Genomic DNA, 27,720 nt, shown 5'->3' on the forward strand with positions numbered 1-27,720 from the left:
TTTGATGTTGACTGGGATGGTGCAAGGCAAACGAACAAAAGGACGACAAAAATGAAATATTTTGACAATATCAAGCAAATTACAGGAATAAAAAGTATGCTAAATTAAAGATATTACTAATCGTAAATCTTTTGTCTCTCAGTGTGAAATAGAATTTGCAAACTTCATGGCTGGCAAGCTCGGCGGTGGTAAATGTAGATAGAGTAAAATAGTAGCCTATATGTGTTTATTGCTGGTGTACCAGGTCTTCCTTGTGTCATACGATCCAATGGGTGCATTGATAAGACACAAGAAGATGATGTGGTCAGCAATTTGTTTTTCTACGCCGCACATGCACATCGCTGAGAATATCAGGCCCATTCGTGTACATTCGAGTTTGGCCAACATTCGTAGTGTACATGACATGCAATAAAATATAAATTGTTTGTACTGTTGTTTTCGCGTATTTAAACTAAGTAAACATACAAGCTATACGAACTAGAACAACCAATATGTTTTATGCAGTCTAAGTAAGAAACCTGATTGCTCGCTTTGTGTTTCTATTCAAAGGTTTCGTATTTTCTGATTCGACATGGCGCTGAATTTGTTCTCGGTCGAAAGTCAGCATTGAATAAAGATAAGCTATTGCTTTAGAAGCAGTGGCCAGCCAACTCTGCTTGACCTCTTCGTCCTGCTCACTGAGAATTATCTTTAGAAGCCGAATTTTTTTTATCTTTTTAACTTTCGAAAAGTGCAGTTTACACTACACCAGGTTAACATGCTTCTGATACGCTTCGATTACACGAGATTGCCGGTAATAACGACGGAATTCAACTTTTATAAGTAATAGAGTTAAAGCTACTTTGCACGCTCGAGTCTTATACTGTATCGTTCTTCCATGCTGAAGTATTTTTTTGATTGTTAAAGATTTAACTTAGCCAAAGTCTACGGGAAGGGAATCCAAAGTTGTACGAACTGAAATACAACCTAAAAACATCCATTAAACACGCATTGTGCTTCGACAAACTTGAACATTGCAGTCATGGTGAAACCTCTTGTTGGTTTGGCTTTAAAGACGCAGAGGTTTTAACGAGCTGAATGTACGATTTTCAAGATTGCCTTGAAGCTGAGTGATTATACAGTATTTGTACTACAGTGGCAACAGGGGAGTAGCTGATAGGTAGACAAGTGCAAAATCCGAAATGTTCCTGGCAGTTTGCGACTTGTACAAATTGGTTAGCTTTTGCACTCTGTCCTATTTTGCCACATCATTGTGACGTGTGGGTTTTTTTTACTGCTGTTGGCTCCTGACATACTTACGCCCGTAAGCAGTAGGCTATGCGTAAGTTTGCTTGTGTGAGAGTTTTTTGTCCAAGGCTATTTAGATAAAGTCTATAAAGAACTTTTATATCTTTACATCTTCAGCTTCCCCAAACGCTTAGCAATCACATCTTCGAATCTGCAAAGTGCACATTTTCTTTGCTCGTACAAAAAATAATTCTACCGCGAAATTTCGGGAGATGTTGATAAATCGTCTGTCGCACCCCCCACAACAAAACCTTCTATCGCTTCCTTCTGCCGAATGGAACGCCGGAGATGCTCAGATCGTGAAAAATTGTCCAGGTCTTGGGAGTTTCTGTTTTCTGGTTTTTCTTTGATAGAGCCAAGTCTTGCATCAGACAAACCTGGACATGAAGGATCAAAATTATTTTTGTCATCTTGATCCTCTGACTCGGACATTGAGTTTGAGGCTGAATCTTCCGATTCAGAACGGCCCTTTGTGACGGCAACAAGATGTGATGCTTTTCTATCCTTAAAGTTCCTTGCGTCTGCATTTCCGAGAGAGTGAGATCCAACAACTATGGAGGAAGTTCTTTTCTTAGCTGGCTTTTTTGCTCCATGAGGAATTTCCGAACGAGTTCTCAATCTGTTTTCTGCAGTTGAATCGTCATCTTCACTCATCTCAATCTGAAATGCAATATTTGTTAAAGCATGTGCAAGCACAAAAACATAACCTACGATATAGTGCAGTATACTACAAGATTTACCGCAATGCCACAACAATAACAGAATAGGCAACAGAAATAACACCAACAAGTTAAAGAATTTTTTTTTATTTTTTGCATTGAATAATTTTTTATGATAAAGTAAGTTATTTTATTTTGTGTTGAAACAACTCGAATCCACCGTACGATAAGTCATAGATTGCCAATCTATAGCATCGGTTATCAATAGAGATGGACTTCACCGCAGCTTAAAAATATTAAAAAAAACTTGTGTTTTTTAACCTTCAACTGGGGGCTTTCTACAAAGAATCTTGTAGTCTTGGTACAAATATTCCTTTTTCAGAAAAATGATATTTATATTTTTTTCTTGCTATTACTTCTTTCAAATCACTAAACAGTTGTTGACTGCATAGCAGAAAAGTGAGAAACTTATTATGATGCTTGAAAAGGCGCCGATTCGACACCGCTTAAGAGCGTGTGTTGGAGATTTTGGCAGGACATCACTTAATGGCATGCCTAAAGTGGCCACGAAGATGACCTCCTTTTTTTCGTTCCTTCAAATTAAATCTTCAACAAACGAGCGGGCGCCTTTATACGACAAACAAAGGCGGCACTGTACCTCTGCTTTTATGGTGTCCTTAAAGTTGAGGTATTCTTTTGTTATAAAATTTACTTATGTAGCTACTATATCTTCCAATTGTAGTACCCATTTGATCAGCTGACAAAGTGTGAGCTATTTTAATTTAATTACACAAACTAAACGCACACCAAGCGGTGAGATGGCGCAGCGGATAATGCGCTCGCTTTCCAATCATGCAATCCTGGTTCGACTCCCGGCTTCAGTTGGTTGTTGAAAAGAACAGCTCACCTCTGCCCAGGTTGTAATAAATGGGGTGGACATACTGTACTTGCTGAAGGAAAGGCGGTCGACCGAAAGGAACTGGCCACCTTACTTAATGAAAACCTTATCTTCTCATACCCCGATGCTTGGATCAAGTATGGGACTCACCTTTTCCTTTTTTACACAAATTGAAAACACCTTACAGTTCACTTATACCAAAAAAATATCTTTGTATTGCCAGATTTATAATCTCACCTGCAGCAGCATGAGACTGTTTCTCTTCAACCTCCCTTCTCTGTCATTCTTTTTCTTTTCTGAATTCGAAAGTTTATTTTTACGCAATAAGCTTGTAGGCTTTTTCAAAACGGAAAGTGTGTTCGCAGTTGGAGTCTAAATACAAAGCCAATAGAAAACTATCAAAACAATGGCCAAATATTAGAGTAGGCGTAAACTAATGTTCTAAACATACAGTGTAGGTCTTTTTTAAAACACACAAAATGAAAAAACATTCCACAATTATAGTAGCAATGCTTTTGTTTCTGAACTAGAAGTTTAGTCTATTCATCGGCTATGTTTGGTTACGTTTACATTTACGGTCGTGTTTTAAATCTATGCAGTCATGCTTTCTTCTGAAGATGATCTGAAGCTCATTTTTGGAGGACTTTCCTTTAAAAATTGAATGAGAGTGGCCGCCAGGCGTCTTACACTGTAATCTAAATGATCCATGCTTTCAGACGTGACGTGTTGCACAAATATACTATATTTGTGAAGATAGAATAAAGTCTATAAAGATAGAATAAAGTTTTGTAGCTTATAGTTTATGTTCAATTTTAATGGATTATGTTAAATGCCGTGTGGTTGCTTGGTTGTATACGTCTGTGGTTGAAGAAGTGACCTCTTTACCAAAATTGTTATAGAATAAAGAGGACACAAACTGTAGTCAGATTGCATTGAAACTTAAACTGTTTGTTGATCGAAACAAGAAAGGCTATTATCTTAGTGGCGGATTGTCTGGTATGTCTGGCTTTCCTTTGATATCAGGTGGGATCATATAGGATCATACTTCAGCAATGGTGATGCTGTTCGTACTTGTACAAGCGGTACCTGTACGTCGTGGTAATGATATTGTCATATTGTCAATAGAACATGGTGCAAAATTTAAAAAAGTTTGTCGCTAAAACACCAAGCAATTATAGAGTTGTCAATGAACTTGCGAGCAGTTTAGTGACAAATTTGTCGGTGTCTTTGTCATGCTTTCGCACAATTCACTTCAAATCAAAATCATTACCAAAACCTATCAAAGCGCTACCGATTGCATATTTTCTTGCACACGTAAAAACAGCGACAATAAGACGGAACGATAATAATGACTGAGCAACTTGAACGACTGAAATGACTTATTGACTGACCAATCAAGCCACAATAGGAGCAAAATATTAAAATAGGAAAACCTTGAACTTAATAGTTTTTTTCCACATGTGCTGTTGATGCAAATAAAAGAACTTCTCTCTCTCTCTCTAATAGTTTTTGCAGAGAAATTTCTTTTAATTCAATAAATAATAACATTATACTATACTTTAGGCATGCATGAAATTTTTAATGAAAATATAGCCTATATAAAAGTAGGCTATGCTATGAGCATTATTGAGCAATCTAAATCGCAAAATCGTAATGTGCGAACCTTGAGAGTAGATGCAACAATAGCAGACGCTGGGCGTTGTGGAGATTCCTTTTTGATTTCCAAACTCTTCACTTCCATTTGGGGAGTAGTGTGAGGTGTGTGTATTGTTTCTGAGTTGGCTTTGAACTATAAAACAACACAACATCTTTAATGTTATCACCATCGTCTTCACGATTGCTTTAGCTTTACAATCAATGTTGTTAAGAAAAGCAATCTTTTTTAATACTAACCATTTTTTGGACATTGCGTTTACTTTGTACTTTTATATTTTTTTAGCACGCATTGAAGAAAACGAGTTTTCGCTTTGATTACTTTTAGGCTACTTCTAGCAGGTCACATGAAACGTTCAAATATAAAATATAGTCACAATATTGAAATGAAAATAAATCCTTTGCACTTCATATCAACAGTTTTTTTTTTAAGGTAACTAGTTTTTAAAACTTAAAAATACCTTTTTTGAGACAGTTATGGTCATTCCTACCACTTTTAACAAATCTTTTTCAAAAATGAATTTGTCAGTACGGTATAATGTTTTCTTAGATCGTGATAACGCTTTAACAACGAAGCAACGAGATCTAGCTTATGCATGGTACTGGTACACAGTGATGACATTCATGAAAATGATTATGTCGTTTACAAAATGCAACTGCATGAATCTGCCAAAATGATTTGTTCAAATCCCAACTCTACACCAACGTGTGTCTGTTTTATTTGCTAAATAAATTTATTTATTAAAGAATTTTTTTGTTGGAAGTTTTTTTTTTCGTATGAAGCAAAAGTTTGCTATCACTTGAATGATAAAAAGTTTCGGGACTTTTTTTTATTCATCTACCAAGTAAGTGGACAAAGTTATTCCGTTGGAAGAGGAATTAATGGGATATCCAAAGATGCTATGATTGGATGTTTTCTCCATCGTGTCGGTGTCACACGAACACGTGCAGGTTGTTATTACTACTCATCATAGCCGCCTTTGTAGTCGGCCATGCTACCATTTGCATCAGACAAGGTTGTCGAACGAAAAAAAAAACAAATTTAAAAGGTATTTATTCCTTAATGCTTTTTAAAGTATCAAACTAGCGTTGAAACAAATGGTTTCAATTTCTTATGTGATGTAAAGTCACTCAATCCCGTCTCTAAGGTTTAGAACAAAGTTGGAGTTTGGTGTGGCATACAATTCCTCCAAACAAACATGCAATGATGTAAGATGTTAAATTTAGCGAACTAGAGTTTTGCAGCGTGTCTTATAAATAGGCCCCATGATGGTGATTTGTTGAAAGCCGAAGGGCTGAGATGCAAAGAGCAGACAGTGTAAATGCATCCAATGGTGATGATCTAATTACCGTGAAACGATATTGGATTGATTTTGTCCAAGCCATTAGCCCTTGATTGTGATACTGATAACGTATCTATGCAAAGACAATAAGACAGCAAGTGCATGCCATGTTACAGCAAAAAGTTGATCAAATAGTGCGTCTAGTTTGAATAGTACAATAGTAACTTATCATATTTGGGTAAATTGTTTTGAAATAAGTTCTACAAAATAGACATAGAAAAGTGTGGTAACTACAATTCGAGTAAGTTAAAGCCATGAAGGTACTGTAAATTTAAATAATCTCTTGTACAGTAATGTTAGGAATTTCACAAAACTTTCTTTAGGCTGTATCTTATAATGTCAAAAGTCTCTGTCCGCTGAAATTGCACACTATACAGCATTTAACTACACCGACCTGGTTTAAACTGGGAACAGAACTTTGCCTTATGATTATACTCGGGTGTTTTGTCTGATGATTGCATATCGGAGTGCTGGGGTTGGACCTTCTCTTTGTTGCTGACCTACAAAATTGAACTGACATTATTTAAACTGAAATAACACCTGACCTCTTATGGAAGTAGTTTTTGGGCTTTTAGAACAAGCCCACTAAACACACGTTGCAATGGATTTTTAACACAAGTAAGACTCTTACGCTCTTACGTCGTAAGAGCATATTTACATGAAATATAGTCATTACTTTCTAAAACTTCTACAGCCTGTTTCACCCTAAAAGGGGAATCATCAGAAGGTCTTGAAAAATATTCAAAAACAATAAACTGGTAATTTAACAAATTTAAACTCAAATACCAGTACTTTAAAATAAAATAATTTTAATTTGATTTCTACAGGTTACTACAGTTATCACGTTTAGCTTCTTAATGACGTCACAAATGTTGTTATTAAATCTGGTTGGTTTCCATTTGGACGTCTTAATTGAGACTTTTGTGGCATCCGATGGAGGTAGTCCTTCGAGATTCTGAGGTTTTGTTTTACAGATTAGATTAAAGTTGTAATGTTTAATAATCTTTTTAGGTATTATCGATTAATTGTTTTTGCATATTTTTCAGATCCTTCAGATGATCTTCCTTTTGGGTTAAACAGGCTGTAGAGGTTTTAAAAAGTAATAGCTATATTTGATGTAATTTGCTCTGCTTGGCTTTTTTGCTTGGCATTGAGCACTTTTTGTCGTATATTACTAGTATTTATTGTTTAAGAGCATATTTATACACAGTTTTATAAACAAGCGTAAAACATTTTTCAGCAATGTTTCAAGAATCGACAATTTTACTTATCTTTAATAAAAAAAAAGTTTTTCAGGGAGAGTGAAAACAAATAAAATCTGTAGCTCATCCCATTCCCTCACAACTTATAAGGTTGTCTCGTAATCCAGGCTGCTTCACTTTTGACAGACGTAGGTCTTCACACATAGTCTTCTCAAATTGGCAAAGAACATACAAAGAGCAGCTTTTTCCGTTCGCGCTGAATAGCAGATGTATAGACAGTTCTTAGTACAAGCCTACAACTAAGCGACAAACTCACTTGTAGAGGGAATCAGAATGAGATCCGTGTCCATGTGTGGATCCCAACCTTCGGACTCTTTTACATTTCAAAAGAAGGAAGAATAAATTGCGATATCCTCTTCTAAAGACTGGATTCATTACTCCGTAAATGATGAAGTTCACCATTGAGTTACTGAGACCAAGCCACCCGACAATCTACAAAATGTTTCCAGTTTAGCAAAAACTTTATGTGTTTTTTTTTACTAATTTATGGGTGCATATTTATGGCCTATGCAAGATTATTGACATTTTCCAAGTTATATTGCAGCAGTTGCAAGGAACCTTACAGTCCTTGCTCACTATATTCAATGCTTTACAACACAGCAGGTATAAAACAACAATAAAAGTTTTCTTGGCCAAACTCATGTTTTGCCGTATGGTTTGGTTTTGAATCTCTATCCTCGGACTGACAAAGCCTTGATCGGTTATTCCTGGTAGTTTCGAATAGTCTACTTGTAGAAGGTTTTGACGCAGAGCCGGTTATCGAGATTGACGGAGTGAAGGTTTTCAATTGTAGAAATATTGTTGCCGGGGAATTATTCCATATATTAAGTGCAGCTGAATGAAGAGCAGTCCTCAGAATGCGTTGCTCTGGCGCATACCCGAAAGTCGAACCTACGCTACTTGAGCTTGAAGCTTCTTCGTTCACAAAGTCACGAGCTAACCAACTGAGCTATCGGAGCTATCATACCTAAGCGATCTTTATTAAACGCACATAGGTAAAACTAGATAAAAGTGGACCACGAACTGAAAAAGGTTGGGGAACTTGATCTACTTGTTGAACTAGAATTTATTTTCTTCGTTAAATATCAATTAATCAATGATTTATTTGTCAGAAATTTTTTGGTATAATTTGAAATATGCAAGTACATATCATGTATATACTGCACAGTACACTACAAAAGTGGCACAAGTTTCAATACTGACAGAGAGACAACGAGACGGCCATAAGGTTTATTAGTCAACTGTCACCTTACAAAATGACAATTCTGTCATTTAATACAAAAAAAAAAAAAACGTAATAAAAAATACAATGTTCCCACGCTTGAAACATACACCAAAAAACAAAACAAACATAGTGAATATAACTTAAATACAGTCTTACAAGAAACAAGCAGAAATCACTCAAATTTCAGACTAAACGTTATTAATGGCACATGAAATGCATTTTTAACTGTAGATATGTAACCTATTATTTGTTTAGTTACATACTCTACATTAAAACTAAAACACATGCCAGTGACTAAATTACCTTTTTTGGTAAGGGAGGAATTCCGTTTGCATCAATGAGGGTGGTGAAACCATATGGCAACCAACAAATACAAAAGAAAGCAACAGTGGTCGCAAGAGTTTGAAGAAGATTCTTTTCTTTTCTTATTGATCTTCTGTTTTGTTCGTTCTGTGGGACAACCCCGTTCACAGTGCTGAGACTTCGGACCCATTTCCCGCTTTCTTTGACAGTCCTAAATGATATGACGTTATTAACAAAATGCAAATTGTAAACCGCACAGAAACGTTCAAGACAAAATGCATAGAATTGGGTTTGTTTGTCACTCTGTAAAATCTGCTTGTGCCAGTTGACAGACGTACGGGGTGGGAAAGCACAATTTGTCCATATTATGCATTACACAACTGCTTACTCATGGTCCAGACAATGACCTTAGGCAAGGGGTTTACAGAGGTCAGAGGTTTATAGAAACTTCAAAGTTAGCTTTCAGTGCTTTACAAAAGAAAATGACAAAAGATAAAGTCTAATGTACATTGTTTTTTTTGCTGCAAATACAAAATCAAGACACAAAAGCCAGAATGGATAAGCATTTTCTTTACGAAATAGCGCTTTGTATCTTTAGCTTTTAGTAACTAAAAACTAAAGACAATTGACTGAGTCAATTGTATTTTTTGCTCAAATGTGGTGGGTATGAGTTCAAATTCAAGTCAAGCTGTATGCTAGACTGTTCACTACACAATTTAGAATAAATTTGGCAGCCACGCCACAAGCGCAAGAAAGAAAACCAACCAGTTTGGAAAAGTTTACGTCTTTAATTAGCAACGAGTAACATGTCAAGAAGATAAAACATTTAAAAAAGCATTATTTTAGTCATTTGTTGCAAATCTGGACGTGAGCTTTGTCATATAAAGCCACCGCCCGACTTTTGAGGTACTTCCTTTCACACAAACGCTTTGAATGATAGAACACCAAGTAACATGTCGTCTAAGTGCTGTTTTTTATAAATCCTGGTTTTGTACAATTACTAACCCGGAAAAATGTAGCCCTACTGGTAGGCTATGTGTATAGCATATGACTCAAAACATTAATAATAGCTGAGCTATGCATAACCAGAGTCAAGAAAACAAAGTTAATTTTGTTTCTCAAAGGCAATTTGTTCTTCATTTTATAAAGTAAGCTTATTTCAACCAACGTGATCAAAACACGTATTTTAAGCTTTCAACTAATTCTTATCAAACATTTATGTTTATTTAGATGCTGGTTAGAACGGACTAAAACTAATGCAGGATGGTCTAATTTATTTCTATTGCGACCCAAAGTATGTTTAACGTTTTACTCCAACTCTATTGGCATGTAACACAAACAGCTAATCACAAGGCTGTTGAAACTATTGCAATGATTGTTTCAATATTGCAGTCTTGTGAATTGTCAGTGATATAATGCAATGGTGACAAATATTTCATTTCTTCACTTCCCACATCCTCATATCGACGTAGAGCAGGGGTGCTCAACCAGTCGATCGCGATCTACTGGTAGGTCGCGAATTGATCTGAAGTCGATCGCGTGATATGTAGGAAAAATTAACAATCAAAAGTTTTTCCCCACAGTGGCTTCCAATTAATTATCTGGCGTATTTAATAAATCCACAAGCTCAGTGTATTGAGAATAGAGCTGCATGGTAAGAGTAAAGTTGTAGCCAACATGATGGGTTCCTTGAACTCGTTTAAAAGTAAGCTGCAGCTGATGTCAAGCAGGCTGCAGCATTGTAACCTACGCAACTTCCCTCACATGCAAGCAGAGCTACAGCGTCAAGACAAAGGTATGACACAGCTTGACAATGTGCGCTATGATGAGCAAGTTCAGGGCATGTTACTGGAGTTTGAAAGGCGATTACTGACTTCATCTTTCGAGTCTGTAGCCAGCTATAAGTTGTGTGGTATCCCTTCACATTTGTGCAAATCGGCCGTGATGTTGGTGACATTGCTACCAAATAAAACTACTTTGCGACTTGAAAAGTTACGTTTTAGACTAGAGCATGAGATTTTGAATTTGAAGAATTACATTGAATGCCAGATAAATGCCAAATCAACATTAATTCAACTCGGAGCGTTTGTGATATTCTGCAAAACACTGGTGGAAGAGAAGTATCCCCATCTCAGAAGACGTGCCTTGAACCTGACAATTCTTTTGGATCAACTTATATGTGCGAATCTACTTTTTCGCACACGAATATCATCAATTCCAAGTACAGATTAACAACGATTGACGATCACCTTGCAGCCTGCCTACGCCTTTCAAGTAGCTCTTACACTCTTGACCACGAGAATATTTCAGGTTTTGCACTAAGACAAGAAATGATTTCCCTTTTTTCAAACTAGGAAATCTACCTGTTTTATATCTGTATTTTTTCTACTTCTACCGTGCACAGGAGATACCTGCATAACCGAATGGTCAGTGCCATGGTTCGACGTTCGAAAAGGCACTGGTTCGACACCGCTCAAGAGCATGTGGCTGTGACTTAGGCAAAACACCTAAAGCGGACACAAAAATTGGCTTCTTTGCCTTCCCATTCCCTTAATCTAAATCTTCAACTGCTAAGCGTAAGCCTGAATACGAAAAAAACAGGAGATTTGCGAGAAAATTACGTTTCGTTCAAATGCACATGTACTACACTACTGTGGTGTTGATTTCACTATGGTAGTTTTTGATGAAGCTAAACAGCTAACATGTTGTTATTTGTTTGAACTGCATATACGGTACCTAATGAGTTTTTCTGTAGGCTGCATCTATTCTGTAATACTGGTTTAGTTTTACTAAAGAGAAGCAGGTAAGCTAATCTGCCTGAAAACGTTTCAATAAATCTAGATTGACATGTCAAATTATGACTATTGCTCATGTTGCTGATGGATAACAATCTGTGCGACTTTGCCATGTTGAAGCTGATCTGGTAGATCTCAGGAGGTTGGTTACTTACACAGTACATCTTACGTCAAAAAGGATGGGTACCCCCGGCGTAGTGGGTCACCGAAAATTGTATTCTTTTTTTTTCGTGTGATACAGAATTATTCAGATTTAAAGATAGGTGATGAAAAGCCAGGCGAGTGTGGCTTCATCCAGTTCTTCTATGGCTATGCCATACATTCCATTTGGCATCTTCTAAATGGGACATTCAAAAACGGCATAAGTTCAATGCGGAAAAACGTCCACGCTTGTCCAAACTCATAAATTTTACTATTTAATAAGTAATTTATATTTGTGGTATTCTGCTGCTCCTGGTTAACCCATTATCACTTTACATTTTCTTCACTCACAAAAAAAGCTTTGTGTAGCAGAAAAAGATGATCGCGAGAGGAATGAAGATTGCGAGGATTGTGAGGAAAATGGTGTAGCTGTAACGAAATGTGTCGTCCCAAGAGCAAAGTTGGATTTTCACATCGTACCTGAAAGAGTAACTTGAATTAAAGCTGAATCATCACGTTTTGAAATAGTGATTACTAGTAGGCCTAGGTTACTTCTACTTACATTATAACTAGACTGTTATGCATGTCCGGAAGGACAAAGGTAACCGAGCCTTTTTCGAAATTCTGAATAAATTACAAAACGTAGCAGGCTAGCAGCCGTGAAGCTTGAAAAGTTAGAAAAATCTGCACAATATCAGATCTTTATCAGAAAACTTTGCTTTAACGTGATTTCTCAGTTGTTTGATTAAAACTTGGTATGAAAATCAAGCAAACTAATGAGCTGTGCCCCAATAATCAAGAACTTCACATTCTTTTTTCTGTATTCGTCGGCTTATTTAAATAGGGAATTTTTAACTATTTTTAAGGTTATAAAAATGAACTTACATTATTTGGCTCCATCCGGTTAAAGTAGGTAAGCCCAATAACCCTGACCAAACCCAACTGAGAGCTGCCAGTATGTAGATCTTTTTCTTCGTGAAAGTGTGTATGTAAGACTGGCTATGTACAACAGCGTAATACCTAAAAACAAAAGAGTGGCCTTGTGATTAGAACGTTGTAGTATTGCACTTAACACTGGTTCAAATTAATGCCGACAATCAAACTTAAAAATCATTATCTGCAACTTTTTCTTTCAGCCTTCAGAATCAAATAGCATGAAGTGAGAAATATTGTAGCCTACACAGTGACACCATCCCAGACAACAAAATCCTTCTTCGTTGCATTGATTCAACGTCTGCAGATGTTTGCAATATTGTAAATGTAAAAATGACGATTTTTTTTGTTAGGAATTATAAGGGACTCTTGCTGCAACGTACTGGTATCACGCTAGCTTTTGCATCGCCAAGCAGTGAGATATAGCAGAAGGCTTAGCGCATCTTTACGTCCAGCCGGATATTGGACAACGACAACTTCACTTGTTTCATTTTCAGGTCCTTGCCATTTTTGTGATGTTGTTACAAAATTGTCTAGTTACAAAGCCTGTCATCTAATTATGCCAATGACAGACTACAATAGATGTGTCTAGTTGTTAGGCTAACCGACTGTTCCGTACATACAGTAGGCCTGTGTCTGTATGAACATTACTTTTAGATAAGTCAGTAAATTACTTATGTCAAAACTTAGTTGCAAGCATAGCTAGGCTTTAAAACTTCTTAGTTCTTCCTAGGTTTAAACTTTAGAAGCCATTACTTGTTTAGAGATTGGAAGAAAGATAAAGCAATCAAAGTACTTTTCAATTTTTCCAATGCAGAATAGAAAATATTTGCACTCGAGCAGGGCCGGTTTTAGGCCGATTTGACCGATTAGATCAAATTGGGCCCCGCACCTTGAAGGGGCCCCGCGTTAGCGGGGGTCTTTCTGTATCTTTCTGTATTCAAGATATGCGAAAGGAGGAAATAAGGGAGCACACATCAAACCTTGAAGCTGCTTTAACAATTACCACAAGAAGACAGGACGCTGAAGAAAAGATTGTTACAGAAAAAAACAAAGATATTGATGGGTATATGCTAGCTGAAGAACTTGAAGCTCTAAAAACTTTCCTTCAACCCAGAATTAAGCCGTATGCCCTCTTTGAACACTTGATAGAAAACAATAGATTTACAACATTTCCTAATGTTTTCATTGCATTGAGGATTTATTTGACGATGCCAATAACTGTTGCATCAGGGGAAAGAAGCTTTTCAAAGCTGAAACTAATTAAAACGTACTTGAGATCTACAATCGCGCAAGAAAGACTTAACAGTTTGTCAATGCTTTCTATAGAATGCGAGATTGCTAAAGCCATTGACTTTGAAGTTATTTTGAATGACTTTGCTAATAAAAAGGCAAGAAAAGTTTTTTTCTGAAAAACTAAAGGTTAATTGCCTAATTTTCCTTTTTTGCTATTAAAAGTAAAACAACATATTGTAAATAAACATCCACATTACCTTTAATTTGTTTTATAGCAAGTAATAAATGTCTATCTTTGTAGTTTGTATGTACTGGTATGTATTTTATGATATATAAACACCCATAAATTTTGCTATGAAGAGTAGGGGCCCCGTCATCACATTTCTAATTGGGCCCCGCGGTTCCTAGCACCGGGCCTGCACTCGAGTAAACTGTGGAGTCAAGACTTCGCATATTTCCTCACAATGACAAACCATGGACTTCTAAATAGTAGTATCTGGACTGGAAACTCAGTGGGCAACATGAGGCCAAACAGTTGGTACAACAGTTGGCCAACAGTGGGCCAACAGCCAAGTAACTAACCCTGTTGGCCCACTGTTGGCCAACTGTTGTACCAACTGTTTGGCCTCATGTTGCCCACTTAGTTTCCAGTCCAGATACTACTATTTAGAAGTCCATGGACAAACGGTTGATTTTGCGACTGCCATTGGTTACATAATGTACAGAACAACGTAAAGATGTAAAAGCAGGAATAGAGCGAAAAAAAACAATTATTGTTGGGTTGTCTGCTGCTTGTTGGTCACGTGATTGGGCTCATGAACACCGTCAAAAAATCAAATACATTTGCACAACTTGCAAAGATGAACTGTGTGTATGTCGGACTCAGACTGTTCCACGTGTAAAAATGAGCTAATGGTGTAATCCCACCGAGGACTGCGATCTTGGTGGTTATAGAAATGCAAACGCTCGATATTAAAAGATGCCATGGTGCCCAAGACGTCAGTGAAATAGGACATCAATCTATATTTTTCACCATTTCAATTTTTATTTCACTGGTTGAGCTATGCAATCACTGGTTACTGGTAGAAATTAAAAAAAAAGATTGGCCTCAATATTGTCAGTCTTAGTTTCAATACATTGGCCAAAACACGCATCCAGTAAAAATATTCTGCACAAACCCAACGCATGAATGGTTCAAGAGAGCACACAGGATGCTCGAAGAACCGAAAACGTTGACTATGAATTGAAGGAAAACGCTTTTGCAGAATACATCCTGTGAACTAACTGGTTGCAAGACACATTTAAAATACATCAGAATGACGCATTTCAACATGTAAAGCAACAGCAAAGCGTTGAGCGTAGCTTGGCGCATTATAAATATTGATGATGATGATGAAATAGTAGCCTACACTTGGAAGTATCAACGTGAAATCACAATAAACTACAAAGATAGTCGACTGCCGGGTTATAAGAAAGCAAAAATTTCAACATTTTGATTTTGATGTGGTAAAATTGCTGGAAAGTGGGCTCCTGGCAAACTGAGACAAACATTTTTGATGTTTCTGCTTTTTCATTTGAATAAGCTTAAGTGAGGATGATCTAGCTGCTAGCTGATCGAAATCGATTTTTAGCTGTTTATGATTGAAATGACTCGTGCGAAAATAAATTCGTTTGTCTTACAAGACATGTAACCGAGTCGTTCATATCAAGCATTGTTGTGGGTTTGACATCTGCCAGAAGATATTTGATTATAGTGATACTTTTCTATCATCTTTAAAGTGTCATAACAACCCGAACCGCGCGTGGAAGAGAAGCTTGCTACTGGGATAATTTTGCCGACTATTGAGCTTTCTGTACGTATCATTTATAAATAACACAACTTAATATTTTAATAAACAGTATTTCAGGTGACGAATCAGAATAAACATTTACAATAACTTATTTTTTATCAAATTATTTCAATTTTACAAAACACCAAAAGGTTTTATAAATTCTTTCTGAAGAATTAAGTTATCAATTGTGGAGTGAAAAAAAACTTTGAATGTACTGTATAAGACAATAGTTTTTGCTCCCACCTGTTAACAGCAATAACCGTGAGGTTGTAAAGAGAGCAGGTACAAGTGATGGTGACAATATAACCAGCCGCTTGGCAGGCTGTATATGATAATGCATTGCCACCAAATATCACGTTTGCAATCACTGTTGGCACAACGAAACCTGTGATCTAAAGGCATTTACAACAAGAAGGTTAAATTTGGCACACTTTTAATGTTGTATCAGGTTCACGATGTTGTCACATTAGTACCCGACTTATTCTCACTGCGTTATGCAAGAAAGAACACAATCGGTTCCGTTTTTTAAGTCTTCTGTTTAACCCGACCTGGAATCGATCTCAGATCTACCAGCCCGAAAGCCGAAGGTGAAACCATGCGGCCACTGAGCTGGCTGGATGGTAGTTATTAGTTTCCAACGCACGAGACGCCACTTTTAGATAATGAGATACTTAGAAAACGTTGCATAAATCGTAGCAAACACATACCGCCATTGCACTATAGCCTGACAATACGGTTTGTTTCAAACAAAAATTGTTTTCAACTTCCAAGAAAAGCTTCTCCAATAGAAACGCAAAACATGCAAGTTTTAATTTGCATTATAGTAAAAAAAATATTTGTCCACGATACTTTTATCAATATATCTTTTAGACAAGTTTAATTTTTGAAGGTAGCCTATGCATTGAAAACCTACAAAGCGTATGCGATTTGTTTTTATCTAATCGAATTCAAAGGTAACATCCCGGTAGAGCACTTTCACAAATCTCCATTCATAACACTAGTATACTACACGATATAAAAAAACAATTGCTGTAAGTTTATTGACTTACCAGTAAATCGGCTATTGCCAGATTTATGACAAATACGTTGCCATGAGAATGTATTCGGTTCTCGAGAGCAATCGAAAATATGACAGTCAAGTTTCCAAGAGTCCCAACAATGGTCAAAATTGTGAGATATATTATTTCCACCACTTTATGGCCAGGGTCTGTGTTAGCCCAAGGATTTATCGTTACAGGTGCAGTGGAGAAGTTGCTTCTATAAGCCGTGGAGTTAGTATACTCCTCGGTGGTTGAAAAGAGCCTGGCTGTTCCTGATGTATTAGTCATTGCCACCGCTGGTCTTTCACAAAATCGTGCAATTAATTTGTCAGATATAACATTGGCGTCTTAGAGCCCTGGAGAAAAGAAGTAGCCTATTACAGCATATCATTTATTAATTTTCCATAAGCAATAGAGTAGCAGAAATTTCTGTAGTATTGTCCACCAGTAGGCTATGTCTCACATTAAGAACTTTTTGACTCTTATTCTTTCATCTTCAAATAAACTCGCGACCTGCTAAACTTCTCACGAGACAAGCTAGCAAAAGAAAATGCTTAAATTTGCATGGTTAGTTGGTTACACGTGTGTATGATTTCTAACTTCTACCAGATGTGGGAAACAAAGTTGCAAGCCTGAAGGTGCATTCGAGTGGTGCAAAACGAACAGCATGACAGGTGGTAGGTGAACAACTGAACATGGCTTCACAACAACCAACGGTATCGTTAACATTTTGTAGTTTATGAACTACTTTAATCTAGAACTGAAAACGATTAATTCGTTTGTTCTGATCTAAAACCTGCACTACGTCATGAGGGTTGCTGATCGCATGAAGTTGTAGTGGCAAATAAAACTAAAGTGCTGTTGTGTTTTGTTTAAAACTGTTTATTTTATGAGAACATGACAAATCTAAATCAATGTCTGAAGAAGATTATCCACTGCTGAGACATTAGGCTGTCTAACAAAAATTAAATGAAACGCTTATTTGCTAATTTCTAACTATCGTTGCTTTTTTTTTCAACCAAAATAAATTATCTCTGTGGTTTCGATGGCATTAGACCTATACAGGGTAGATTACAGACTGGAATTAAGTACGCACTGATAAGGTTACAGCTGATGGTTTGACAAAATAGCAAGGAGACGTGTTCACACCCGACAAACGAAATGTATAGAAGGGTCTTTTTGCATATGTTTTGCATCAAAAATGTGGCCGGTGCACTTATTGTATTTCAAATAAACTCCTTCTCCCCCTGGCAGCAGCCTTAAGTTGCACCCGTGCTTGCTAATTGCTGCTAATGCATCATGCAAATACAAATGCACGCGCCAGAAAGGTTTTAGAGCAAGGGAACGATGACATTTGTAACACAACACTAATGCAGCAATTCTGCGAAAATCCTTGACATCAACTTGTAGTGCTTTGATGCCGTGCGACACAGTGATCAAGCATTTCCATACAATCACCGCTTTGGTCATCTGGGCTTTGCAATTCAACAACAAAGTTAAATCGATAGTTTTGCTGCTATGTTGATCTTTTATGGCTATGAAAGTCATCACCACCAAATAGATGCTTGTCGATTACATTTGGCAAAGAAATCGAAAAACGATTAAAGATCTCACGAGACCTGAAAACACTTTTTAAACACTTAGATTTACAGCGAAGAAAGAAACTTAGCATGTTGACTACATAAATTTGCAATTTTATTGTAGCCAATACCAAACATGCTATCCGATTAAACAAAAGCTTCTCAGTTCATATTTTTAATCGTGTAAATCCTGTAACTATTTCTCCTTACGTCAACTTTTTCTATCCGAACTTCCATTACAAATTAGTAGGCCTAAGCTAAAAATTTATTCTTCTGAAACCATATCACCTCTTTCTTGCTTGGAAATGGGTTATTTCTGTCTATAGGAGATTGGGGCTTGCATATATAATTTATGCATCACGCATGAAGAAAGTTTGAGCGGTTTCCAATAATTGTTGTATTTAATTATAAAAAATGTTACAATAATTAAATTCTAATACCTGTACATTACAACGAAAAATGAACACAAAACTGAAAAATATATTGCTTATGATCTTGTCATAAATTAGACTAGTTTCATCTTAGTTTTGTGAATCATATGATGTGAGTGAATGTTTTCATAACTGATTAATGAGTCTGTAGTTGAATCACCTGACACAGGTAAACAATTAGGTTAGATTTCATTTTTATGTCAAAACCGCAAATTCAAAACCCCAGTTCAGCATTTACCCGTTTCACAGGTTATTTACAAAAAACTGCTTTTCGATTTCTGTCTTATTTCAGTGTTTTGTAAAAAAAATACTTTCTTTAATCATGGCGATAGAAAAATTGTAAAAAAATGCGTAAAATTTGCATTTAATTTCTTGTTCATTTTGAACTAGTGTAAGTGCAGCTGCTGATGACGTCACAAAAATAAAAATGTAATTTTGATGCGTTGTGTGCTTTCTAATTTTTTCCATCTTACTTCTCCTTGCTTTATGATTGTAACTGCTTTAACCTTGAATAATCTCATTTCAAAAGAGAACTGCTAAATAGTTGTTTCGAAAAAAAAACTCCAATAAACTTTCAAAAATTGCTAGCCTACTTATATCTCTCAGCCGGTTCGAGCGATTAGCCTGAATCATCTTTACACTCAAAATCACAGCGCTTTGCAACGAAACATCACCACAATATTTATGTTCAGTGGCGGCCGCTCTGTTTCCTTTCGTGGATGCTTGCTTGCTAAACTTATCAAGTCGTTGCCTATCTGCGAAAGAAAGACGGAAGTGCTGCTGCTCGAAAAAATCGTTGTTGTAAGCACAAAAGGTGCATACTGCAACTCACGACCACGCTGCTATGTTACTCAAACATGACTTCGTTACCACATAGATCTACAATGCTGATTACAGCTTCATGGATGCCATACATTAGCCTACAAACAATTTGTGACGTACGAAGTTATGTAACAATCTGAGAAAAATGCTGAAACAGGGTTTTGAACTTTTACTCCCATGCAATAAACAAGACGCTTGTGAGTTAACCTGTGTCAGATGATTCAACTACAGATTCACTAATTAGGTTGGGGCTAAGGTAATGTTCCTTGTAGGCTTTGTAGCTATATGATTCACCCCGAGGTAAAGAAGATACTGTAGTTACCAAAGTAAACTAAAGCAGAGTGAAAAATGCTACTTTTATAATAATAAAGAAAAAGGAAGGGTAGAATGACGTTTACGATTATATTTCATACAAGGGAGCGAAAAAACCAGTGTTGTTTCTGTTTTGTCTGTAACGGTGCGAATTGATAACAGGATGGCTTCTTTTGTTGTCTACCTATCTTTCAACTGCAATCGGTTGTGGTGACACATTGAATAGATTTTCCACCTGTAGATTAGTGAATGGGGTGTGACAACTTGTCCGTTTTTCTTTCATTTTTGAAGATTATGAAATTATTTTCAATTCAATAAAATCCTTTGAAGGTGAAACGGCACACAACTGGTACGATGTTTGCCAAAAGTCACAAGAAAAACTCGAAAATTTTGGGAAAGAAAAGTTTGATTTGCATTCTTCCACTTTTCAACTTCTGTGATTAGAATCCGAAACAAATCACACCTCCAGGTTTAGACAAAACAACAAAAAACACAGAAGCCTGCATGATGCGTTGACTATTCAAAACTTGCAAGCGAGAACTCAATAATCGTGCGCGTCTGCCATTCTCTCACGAATGCAGAGGGCAAACCATGGTTGTGAAGTCGCAAGAACTTTTACCATTATCATGGCGGAACTAGGCTATAATAGTCCATAGCGTTGTTGTGAAGTCAGAATCGGAATCGTTTCTTGAAAGATCGTAGAATCAAAGTTGGGTGTTTTTAGTCCGACTTCGCCGCCTTGTGTAAAGAATAAACCAGACAGCAAAATCCGTCAAAAATGACGAATTTTGCTGTCTGAGAACGCGCTGTACCAATGGGATGAATGACATTGATGCAAAACATGAGCACAAAGCCAAACAACTTTTACTGTGGTTAGCAGGCTCTACTGTAAACTGGTGCGTTGTCTAATTAACTATTCTTTCCTAAAGAATGAGAATGGGATAGAAAGGACAATGGTCTCTAATAAAATAATGGAAACTTGTCATCCATTTAATTATTCAATGCCATCAAATCCTTTTTATCCTTGTAATTTTCCTATTTCCGTTCCAAAATATTCAATCCATTCTATGCACTGGCTGTAAATTCTACCTTTTAACATTAATTCAGAGTCTGCAGACGTTGAATCAATGTATAAACGATTTTTTTTTTATCTGTGTAAAACATTTCAATTCTGTAGGTTTTAGTTTATCTCAACTATTGATTGCAGCATATTGTGGTAGGTTTGATTACATGGCACAGAAGAAATATTAAAAAAACGTACTAGTTAAAAGAAGCTTTATATTTTTTCGTCATATTTTTGTATGAAATCGTTTTTTTTTCACTGAGATTGTCTGATAAGTTGATAACTTATGATGCAAAATCATCAACTCAATATCTATCTTGTTATTGTAGCCTTGCTGTACGACTCAAGTCATTAAAGAGTGAAATCACTTTTGCATTTGCCTTCCATGGATTTATGTTCGACATGAAAAGTTTAAGTGCAAAAAAGCTCAAAGACATCGGATGTCATTCACAAAAGCATGGCTAGTCTGGATTATTTCGACCGAAGGTGCAATGTCATGTTCGAACAGCAAGTCACGTTCGGCAAACATGTTCTATCCTGTTGCGATACGTAATTAGCTGATTAACAGATGTTGTGCAATACATTATTTCTGCACTCCAGGGGGAATTTCAACGTTAAGGACGCCAGATATTTTGTCAAATTTGGTCCTGACTGTTAATGGATGGTGCCCTGTCCTGTGACGTAGGCCAGAGACGACTGCAAGCGTCACATGTGTAAGGGTCAATTAATTATTGTTCATTTAATTGTAAACGGTCATTAATGACTATCCTGCATTCATTAATTCACCAACACAGTGACAGTAGACTGTAGTAAAACAAAGCAGCGACAAGACGCCTGTTCTTAGTTTAGTTGTAAAATATGAAGACCGACGGTTAAACAATGATCCATTTCCTCTCACTCAAACACATGATATGGATTCAATGGTTTAATAATTTTTCACTTACAGTGCTAGTAAAAGAATTTAGGCTAGTGCCACGAGCAAAGCACTGCAGTACGGTATGTTGGTAACTTATACATATAGCATCGACGTTGGAAACCATAAAAGGGATTAAGTCTTAAGCTTTTAACAATATATGCTTTGCTTTTTGTAATTTGATTTTGACCAGTTTTTTTTTTTTAAAGATAATTCTATCAGAAACTTTTTTCATAAACCTTTAAAAATCTTATCCTTTTTCCAATCACTACTCAAATGGCATTTGCGGTAATAAATGTAGAATAAGTTCAAGTGATGAAGTAGACGATGATGACTTGTCCTCTGTTCCGCTTTCTCCACGTTATTGAAAACGAAGACATGAAGTTCTACTGAAGGCAGGCTCTCGCTTTCTGCCTTGACTGCTTGAAACTAGAACAAGTATTCACTTCACGGATCAGAGTCGTTTTAAAACAAAAATATATCCCAAATCCTAGTGTCACAATTGAAGCAACACTATAATCTCAACTTACGCATAGCCTACTTACATATTTTTTGTGTTAAGTTTGTTAACCTTGCTTCAACACGATAATGCTCCTTAATCTTTATTTTACCGCGCATAGTTTCACTCACCGGATTTTAATGAATTTTAGATAGTTTGTTGTGACAAAAAGTTATGTTAAGTCACTAGAGCAAAAGTTGAAAAGCTTTTACGGGAAACTGCCAATGTTTCCAAAAGGAACATGACCTAACTTCCGTTGAAGACATGTCTTCAACGGAAGTTAGGTCGTAACATGTCTTCAACGGAAGTTAGGTCATGTTCCTTTTGGAAACATTGGCAGTTTCCCGTACAAGCTTTTCAACTTTTGCTCTAGTGACTTAGAACTACGTCTCTCTGGTAAAAGTTAAAAATTGTAGAAAAAAAGCCATTTATTTGTGATTATGTACTGACGAGTGTGATAATTTATTTAAAAGGTTTTGCCACGTTCCTCATTAAAAAATATGTTGCACTTTGTGCACATAGCCTACTTCCTGTATTTTTTCTGCATCTGCTGCGCCTACTATAGGTTGCTGCTAGCCCTAGGAAGTGGTGTAGGTGTAGCAATCCAGTATCATGCCAAACATGTTTTCCTTCCTAACAAGTGAATCATTTTAATCCATAGATCATTTGTAAAGATTTTGTATCTTACCGTCTAAGCTGCTCTAAATAGAAAAAAGGGAACAGAAAATAAAACTGTTCACATTCGCCCTTTGACGAACAGAGACGAACTGACACGAGAGAGAATAAAAATTAGATCGTATACAATTTGGATGACGGCTAAAATGTGATAATTCCCAACAATTTTATGACAGCCAATTAACATTTAAAATCTAAATAAAATCATCCTTACACGTAAAATGAATATTACCATGTAGGGTAGGCCATAAATGCGGACATTTTGAGGTAATTAAAAAGAAGTAGGCTACTCCTTTGTTCTTGGATCGTTCAGCAAGCACAGAGTTACTTGTCTTCTAAAATCAAGATGCGATTTTTACGGCCTCAGGCTTACATTGAATCCTTCATGTATTTCGGTGACTTCCGCTACTGTTGCTACTCACAGGGCTGTTGAAAGGATAACTAGGGCTCGGTACCAATAATATCGTGGGGCCCCACATAAAAAGACTTTTTTTTTAAAAAACGCACTGTATCCAAAGAATACGAAGTGGTTCCTTCAAACACCCGAGGCCCTTGGAAAAATTTTGAGTCCCTAAATCATGCCGGTCCCAAGTTCAAAAGTATCCCCTTAAACTTCCCTGTCAGCCCCTAAACCTCCCTGTCAACCCCTAAACCTCCCTGTCAACCCCCTAAATCTTTCTGTCAATCCCTAAACCTCCCTGTCAACTCCCTAAATTTTTCTGTCAATCCCTAAACCTTCCAGTCAACCCCTAAATTTCTCTGTCAACCCCTAAACCTCTCTGTCAATCCCTAAACCTTCCTGTCAACTCTTAAACCTCTCTGTCAATCCTTAAACCTCGCTGTCAATCCCTAAACCTCGCTGTCAACGCTACTGGCTACTTCAGTTTCCCTTCTTTCCCCATGGCAAGCACTCGCATCCATATTTTCAGCTTTCTTTAAACTTTGTCGCTTTTGAGCTTGAAACAAACTTTTCAAATAAAATGCTTCTTTGCTAAATTACAGTTGAGAAAAAACTAAGAGCTTCAAAATTTTTACAAAAAGCTAAAATAATTTACATACCAATGACACAATCCTAAATTGCCATTGTTCTACAAAGAGAACATACATGTTTGAGCTAAGTTTTACCCTCCCCCCACCCCAACAACAGCCTTACATCAATTTTTATAGCCTACGTGGAAAAGTGAGTATATATATATGTCTGGTAAAAATTATGGTGTACTTAGAAAGACTTCAAAACAAAAAGTTTTTTATGGATTCACAAGTTTACCAAACACCGAAACTATTAATTTAGTCAGAAGGGTATAACGACTCCTTAACATCGAACAAAATGAATTACATTATCTGCAGTCTACACTAAAAATTAAAGGTGTTTAACCAGCACCAAAAATTATTTCTCTGTATGGAACAATGGCAGGAAAAAGTTTAAGTAATCTGTAACTTTACATTTATGATTCATGACTTTGCATGACGCTGTCTACATAGACTGAGTCTCTAGAATCACTTCTACTCGTAATCTCTGTTTGACAAGTTTGTTCAGCCACAGCTGCAAATATAGAAAATTTCAACACTCATCATGAAAGTTTGAAAACTGTCAATGACACCTCAATAACACGTCGAATGGAAACCACATGAGAGCCACTAATGAGCTTTGCTTTATTCCGAATTATGCTTCGCTCTGTTCAATTCAACACGTAACGCTTTCAAGTTTCGCCACGTGGTAGGCTGCGTAGAACCAGCTCAGACAACATTTTCCACCATAATAGGTAAGCAGACTGCGTTCTAAAAGTAGGCTTATAAAGCTAGAAAAAATTTGTCACGTTTGGCTGATGTTGTTGTCAAGAAACATGGTTTCTTTAATAAGCTTCAATGATGAAATAAGCTAGTTTTATTTTGTATTATGCTGATAAAATATGTTTCATATAATCGATTACTTCTTCTTCTGTTTTTATTAATGTTTTTAAAAGTTAAAAATGATGTATACTGTAATTGAATTAACCTTTACACTCTCACTAAGTCTTGCCTTCATGTTGTAACTTGCTGTAACCAAAAGTGTCGCATTTACACGGGTAAATGACGGGACATCATGCCATGACAGGCATTGGGCATGCTTGCCTCGTCCGCTGAGATTGAACAAAATAAAAACCTGATTGTTTATCACGGAAGTACCACAGTTTGACTAAGCAAACGTAAAAAAGACGTCATTCAGAAATTGATTTTTGCAAATTAGGTACTTGATAATTTTAAATCAGAAACTTCCAGATTGTTTGGACAGAAACTTCCAGATTGAAAAAACTAAACAATCAAACAAACTTTGCCATGACTTATTTTAATTCTACCAAAATTTAGAGTTGTGCAATATTGTGCATTTGTAGAACGGCGTAAGCTGCATCTGGTACATGACTTTGCATAAGCTAAGATTTTATTTGCAAAGTGAGGGTACCACCAACTCTGCTACCTATTTTCCACCAGCAAAGAGAGAGTAGCTATTGTTTACAAAGATACATAAACATTTCATATTTTGACACTGTGCAAGCAAAAAACAACAGAAGTTTTGAAAGTCCGCGTATAGAAGAAGCACGTGCAAGCTGTCAGAGATCCGGGTGAAAATATATTGTTTGAATGTTTCTGGTCTCATTTCAATCAAACACATCAGCATCGGACATGACTCTGAAATAAACTGATATTTAAACCTTAACGCATAACTGTAGATAAGCCTACCAGTTGCCCTGCTAGTTAGATGGGCTACCTTTGTTGCTAAATCAAACATTGGACGCTTGAGCAACGCAAGTTAAGGACTGCTCTCCATTCAGCGGCATCTAATGGATGGAATAATTCCCCGGCAACAAGACTTCAACAATTGGAAACTTCACTCTGTCAATCTCGGTGACCGGGCCTGCGTCAGTGATTCAAAGCCTCCACAAGTATGCGAAACTGCCAGGATTAAGCTCTGCAAGAAGCTTTCCCAGTCCGAGGATAAAAATTCAATCAATCAATCAATCAATTTTCTTCCAGTGTAATAATCAAACTTCAATAATTGGCCTTCTTTTGAAGCTATCGTCTTTTCTAGACCGAATTAACTCACTCCAATGCCAAAAAGATTAATTGTTCCAAATAAGAAAAAAAAGAAAAAGTGTATTTTTCTAGGTTAAACGCGTTGAGAGGTTTGTGGATTATTTTGGGAAAAAACGTTTTTTTACTCATTAAATTTCTTTGTCTGGATAAGACGACGTGCAAATTTATCACTAAAAAGGAGCATATGAGTTTAACCTCATGTGTTTAACCTAATTACAAGCGCCTATAACTGAAGCACTTTTCTAATCAAAAAATCAAATATTTATAGTTTGCATCACTGCTTGCATGCAAAAACAAGATAACGTTGCTAATAACCTAACATTTGATTGGCATCTAAGGAAGTTAACTCACATTATTTCGGCCAACGTTCTAACATTTGAAACGTCACTGCATTGCTACAAACTGTAAAGTGTCTGTTACCTTTTATACATTTCTGTTTTGCTTATTATGACTCAAGTAAAATCCAACTTATCACCGATGGCTTACACAAGTGATCTTGTAAAAACAGGCTTATTTTGAAAAATAGGTTGCCTGATCTTTCCTGTCTTTTTCTGCGAAAGGTCATTACGGTTTTGTTTTGTTGTTGCTTAGTCAAAGAAAAACTTAACTTTTAATCAATACGCATCGTTTCTTCGCCTGTTGATCAACATCATCTTTTTGAGTACCAGCTACGTTTTAAACAAAGCTTGCCACCAAAGCTTATCCACTTGTTTGATGAATTGATGTCGATTATTTAGAAAAAGTCATGTTGCTAAAATTTGTTGATCAGTTACTCATCCTTAGCCTATAGCTATTTTTCGAGGATGATATTGACTGTTCAACGCAGCTTTTGTTAAATATCATCCACTCTACTTTGTTTTGAACTTACTGCTATCAAAACTGCGATCATCATAAGTCTCAGCCATGACTTTCCCTCGTTGCATTTAGTGATTTGATGTGGGCCCCGAGAATCTCAGTTGTAATCTGTAATCTCAGCCCAACTTATCCTTTCAACGGCCCTGGCGTGACAGAGGCGTAGCGTAGCAACCTTTCAGATATCGTGAACATATCCAAGGGCGGAAGGTCTTATAAATAAACTTGCTCCTAATCAGGCGATGGTTGTTTGCCCCCTTAAGAAATCTCTTTATATTATTCACAAAAATACTATGTGGGGGAATTGTACTGCAGTCAGGAATGTTTGAAAATGAAAAACAGGATCATACCGAAAGTAATTTCATGACTGATTTTTACGTGTGCTCATCTCTGATTAGTTACCTCAGCAAGGGATTCTGCATTCTGCTTGTCAATTACGCGATTACGTTTTCTGCTTTATACTGACGTCTTCAAACCGGAACACTGAAGCGTGAGGGATGCAACAAACAATAAGTTATAAGCTACATGCCTTATGACCGTGTATTGTGTCGCACATGATTTCCCGGTTCCTTTACCACTGTTTCTCTAATAAACGTTTGCGTCTTTCAAGTTTTGTTCGATTTCAATTTTTTACCTAATTAAGATTCTTTTGTTCAGTGATGGTATAACTGCAACCAAAATCATTGCAGAAAATGTGCATCGTGTGCATGTGTTATGTCCTACTTTATGCTACTGCATACTGCACAGTTCTAGAGATCACTAGAGATCACTAGAGGGTTCTAGAGATCACCTAATTTTAAGTAATAATTCTAAGAAACTTTGTTCAGAAGGAGTCAACTTAGCAGCCGCGCCATGATAAAGAATGGCAGGTTACCAGATAACCGTGTCGGTTGC

General features: G+C 36.7%; 1 protein-coding gene across 1 annotated transcript; it reads right to left on the bottom strand.

Annotated features, from left to right (window-relative positions):
* Nucleotides 1-103: 103 nt before the first annotated feature.
* Nucleotides 104-16,895, bottom strand: LOC145772474 (uncharacterized). The gene is made up of 10 exons (XM_082584351.1): nucleotides 16,617-16,895; nucleotides 15,811-15,959; nucleotides 12,452-12,586; nucleotides 11,918-12,046; nucleotides 8,631-8,841; nucleotides 7,359-7,534; nucleotides 6,235-6,340; nucleotides 4,508-4,633; nucleotides 3,082-3,216; nucleotides 104-1,947 (listed from the first exon to the last, which is right to left on the bottom strand). Exons 1-10 carry the CDS (start codon nucleotides 16,893-16,895, stop codon nucleotides 1,480-1,482), a joined length of 1,914 nt encoding a protein of 637 aa, XP_082440477.1. The 3' UTR covers nucleotides 104-1,479.
* Between the last annotated feature and the right edge of the window lie 10,825 nt (nucleotides 16,896-27,720).

Source organism: Aplidium turbinatum, chromosome 6 (assembly GCF_918807975.1).
Source record: "Aplidium turbinatum chromosome 6, kaAplTurb1.1, whole genome shotgun sequence".
Taxonomy (NCBI): Eukaryota; Metazoa; Chordata; class Ascidiacea; order Aplousobranchia; family Polyclinidae; genus Aplidium; species Aplidium turbinatum.

Excerpts from the sequence above, each read along its gene's own strand:
- LOC145772474 (XM_082584351.1), bottom strand. The coding sequence starts at position 16,895 with ATGACTAATACATCAGGAACAGCCAGGCTCTTTTCAACCACCGAGGAG. Across the intron at positions 7,535-8,630 it reads TTCCTCCCTTACCAAAAAAG|ATTGTCGGGTGGCTTGGTCT; the intron begins GTAATTTAGTCA and ends AACATTTTGTAG. Across the intron at positions 3,217-4,507 it reads TTGTTGCATCTACTCTCAAG|ACTCCAACTGCGAACACACT; the intron begins GTTCGCACATTA and ends CTTTGTATTTAG.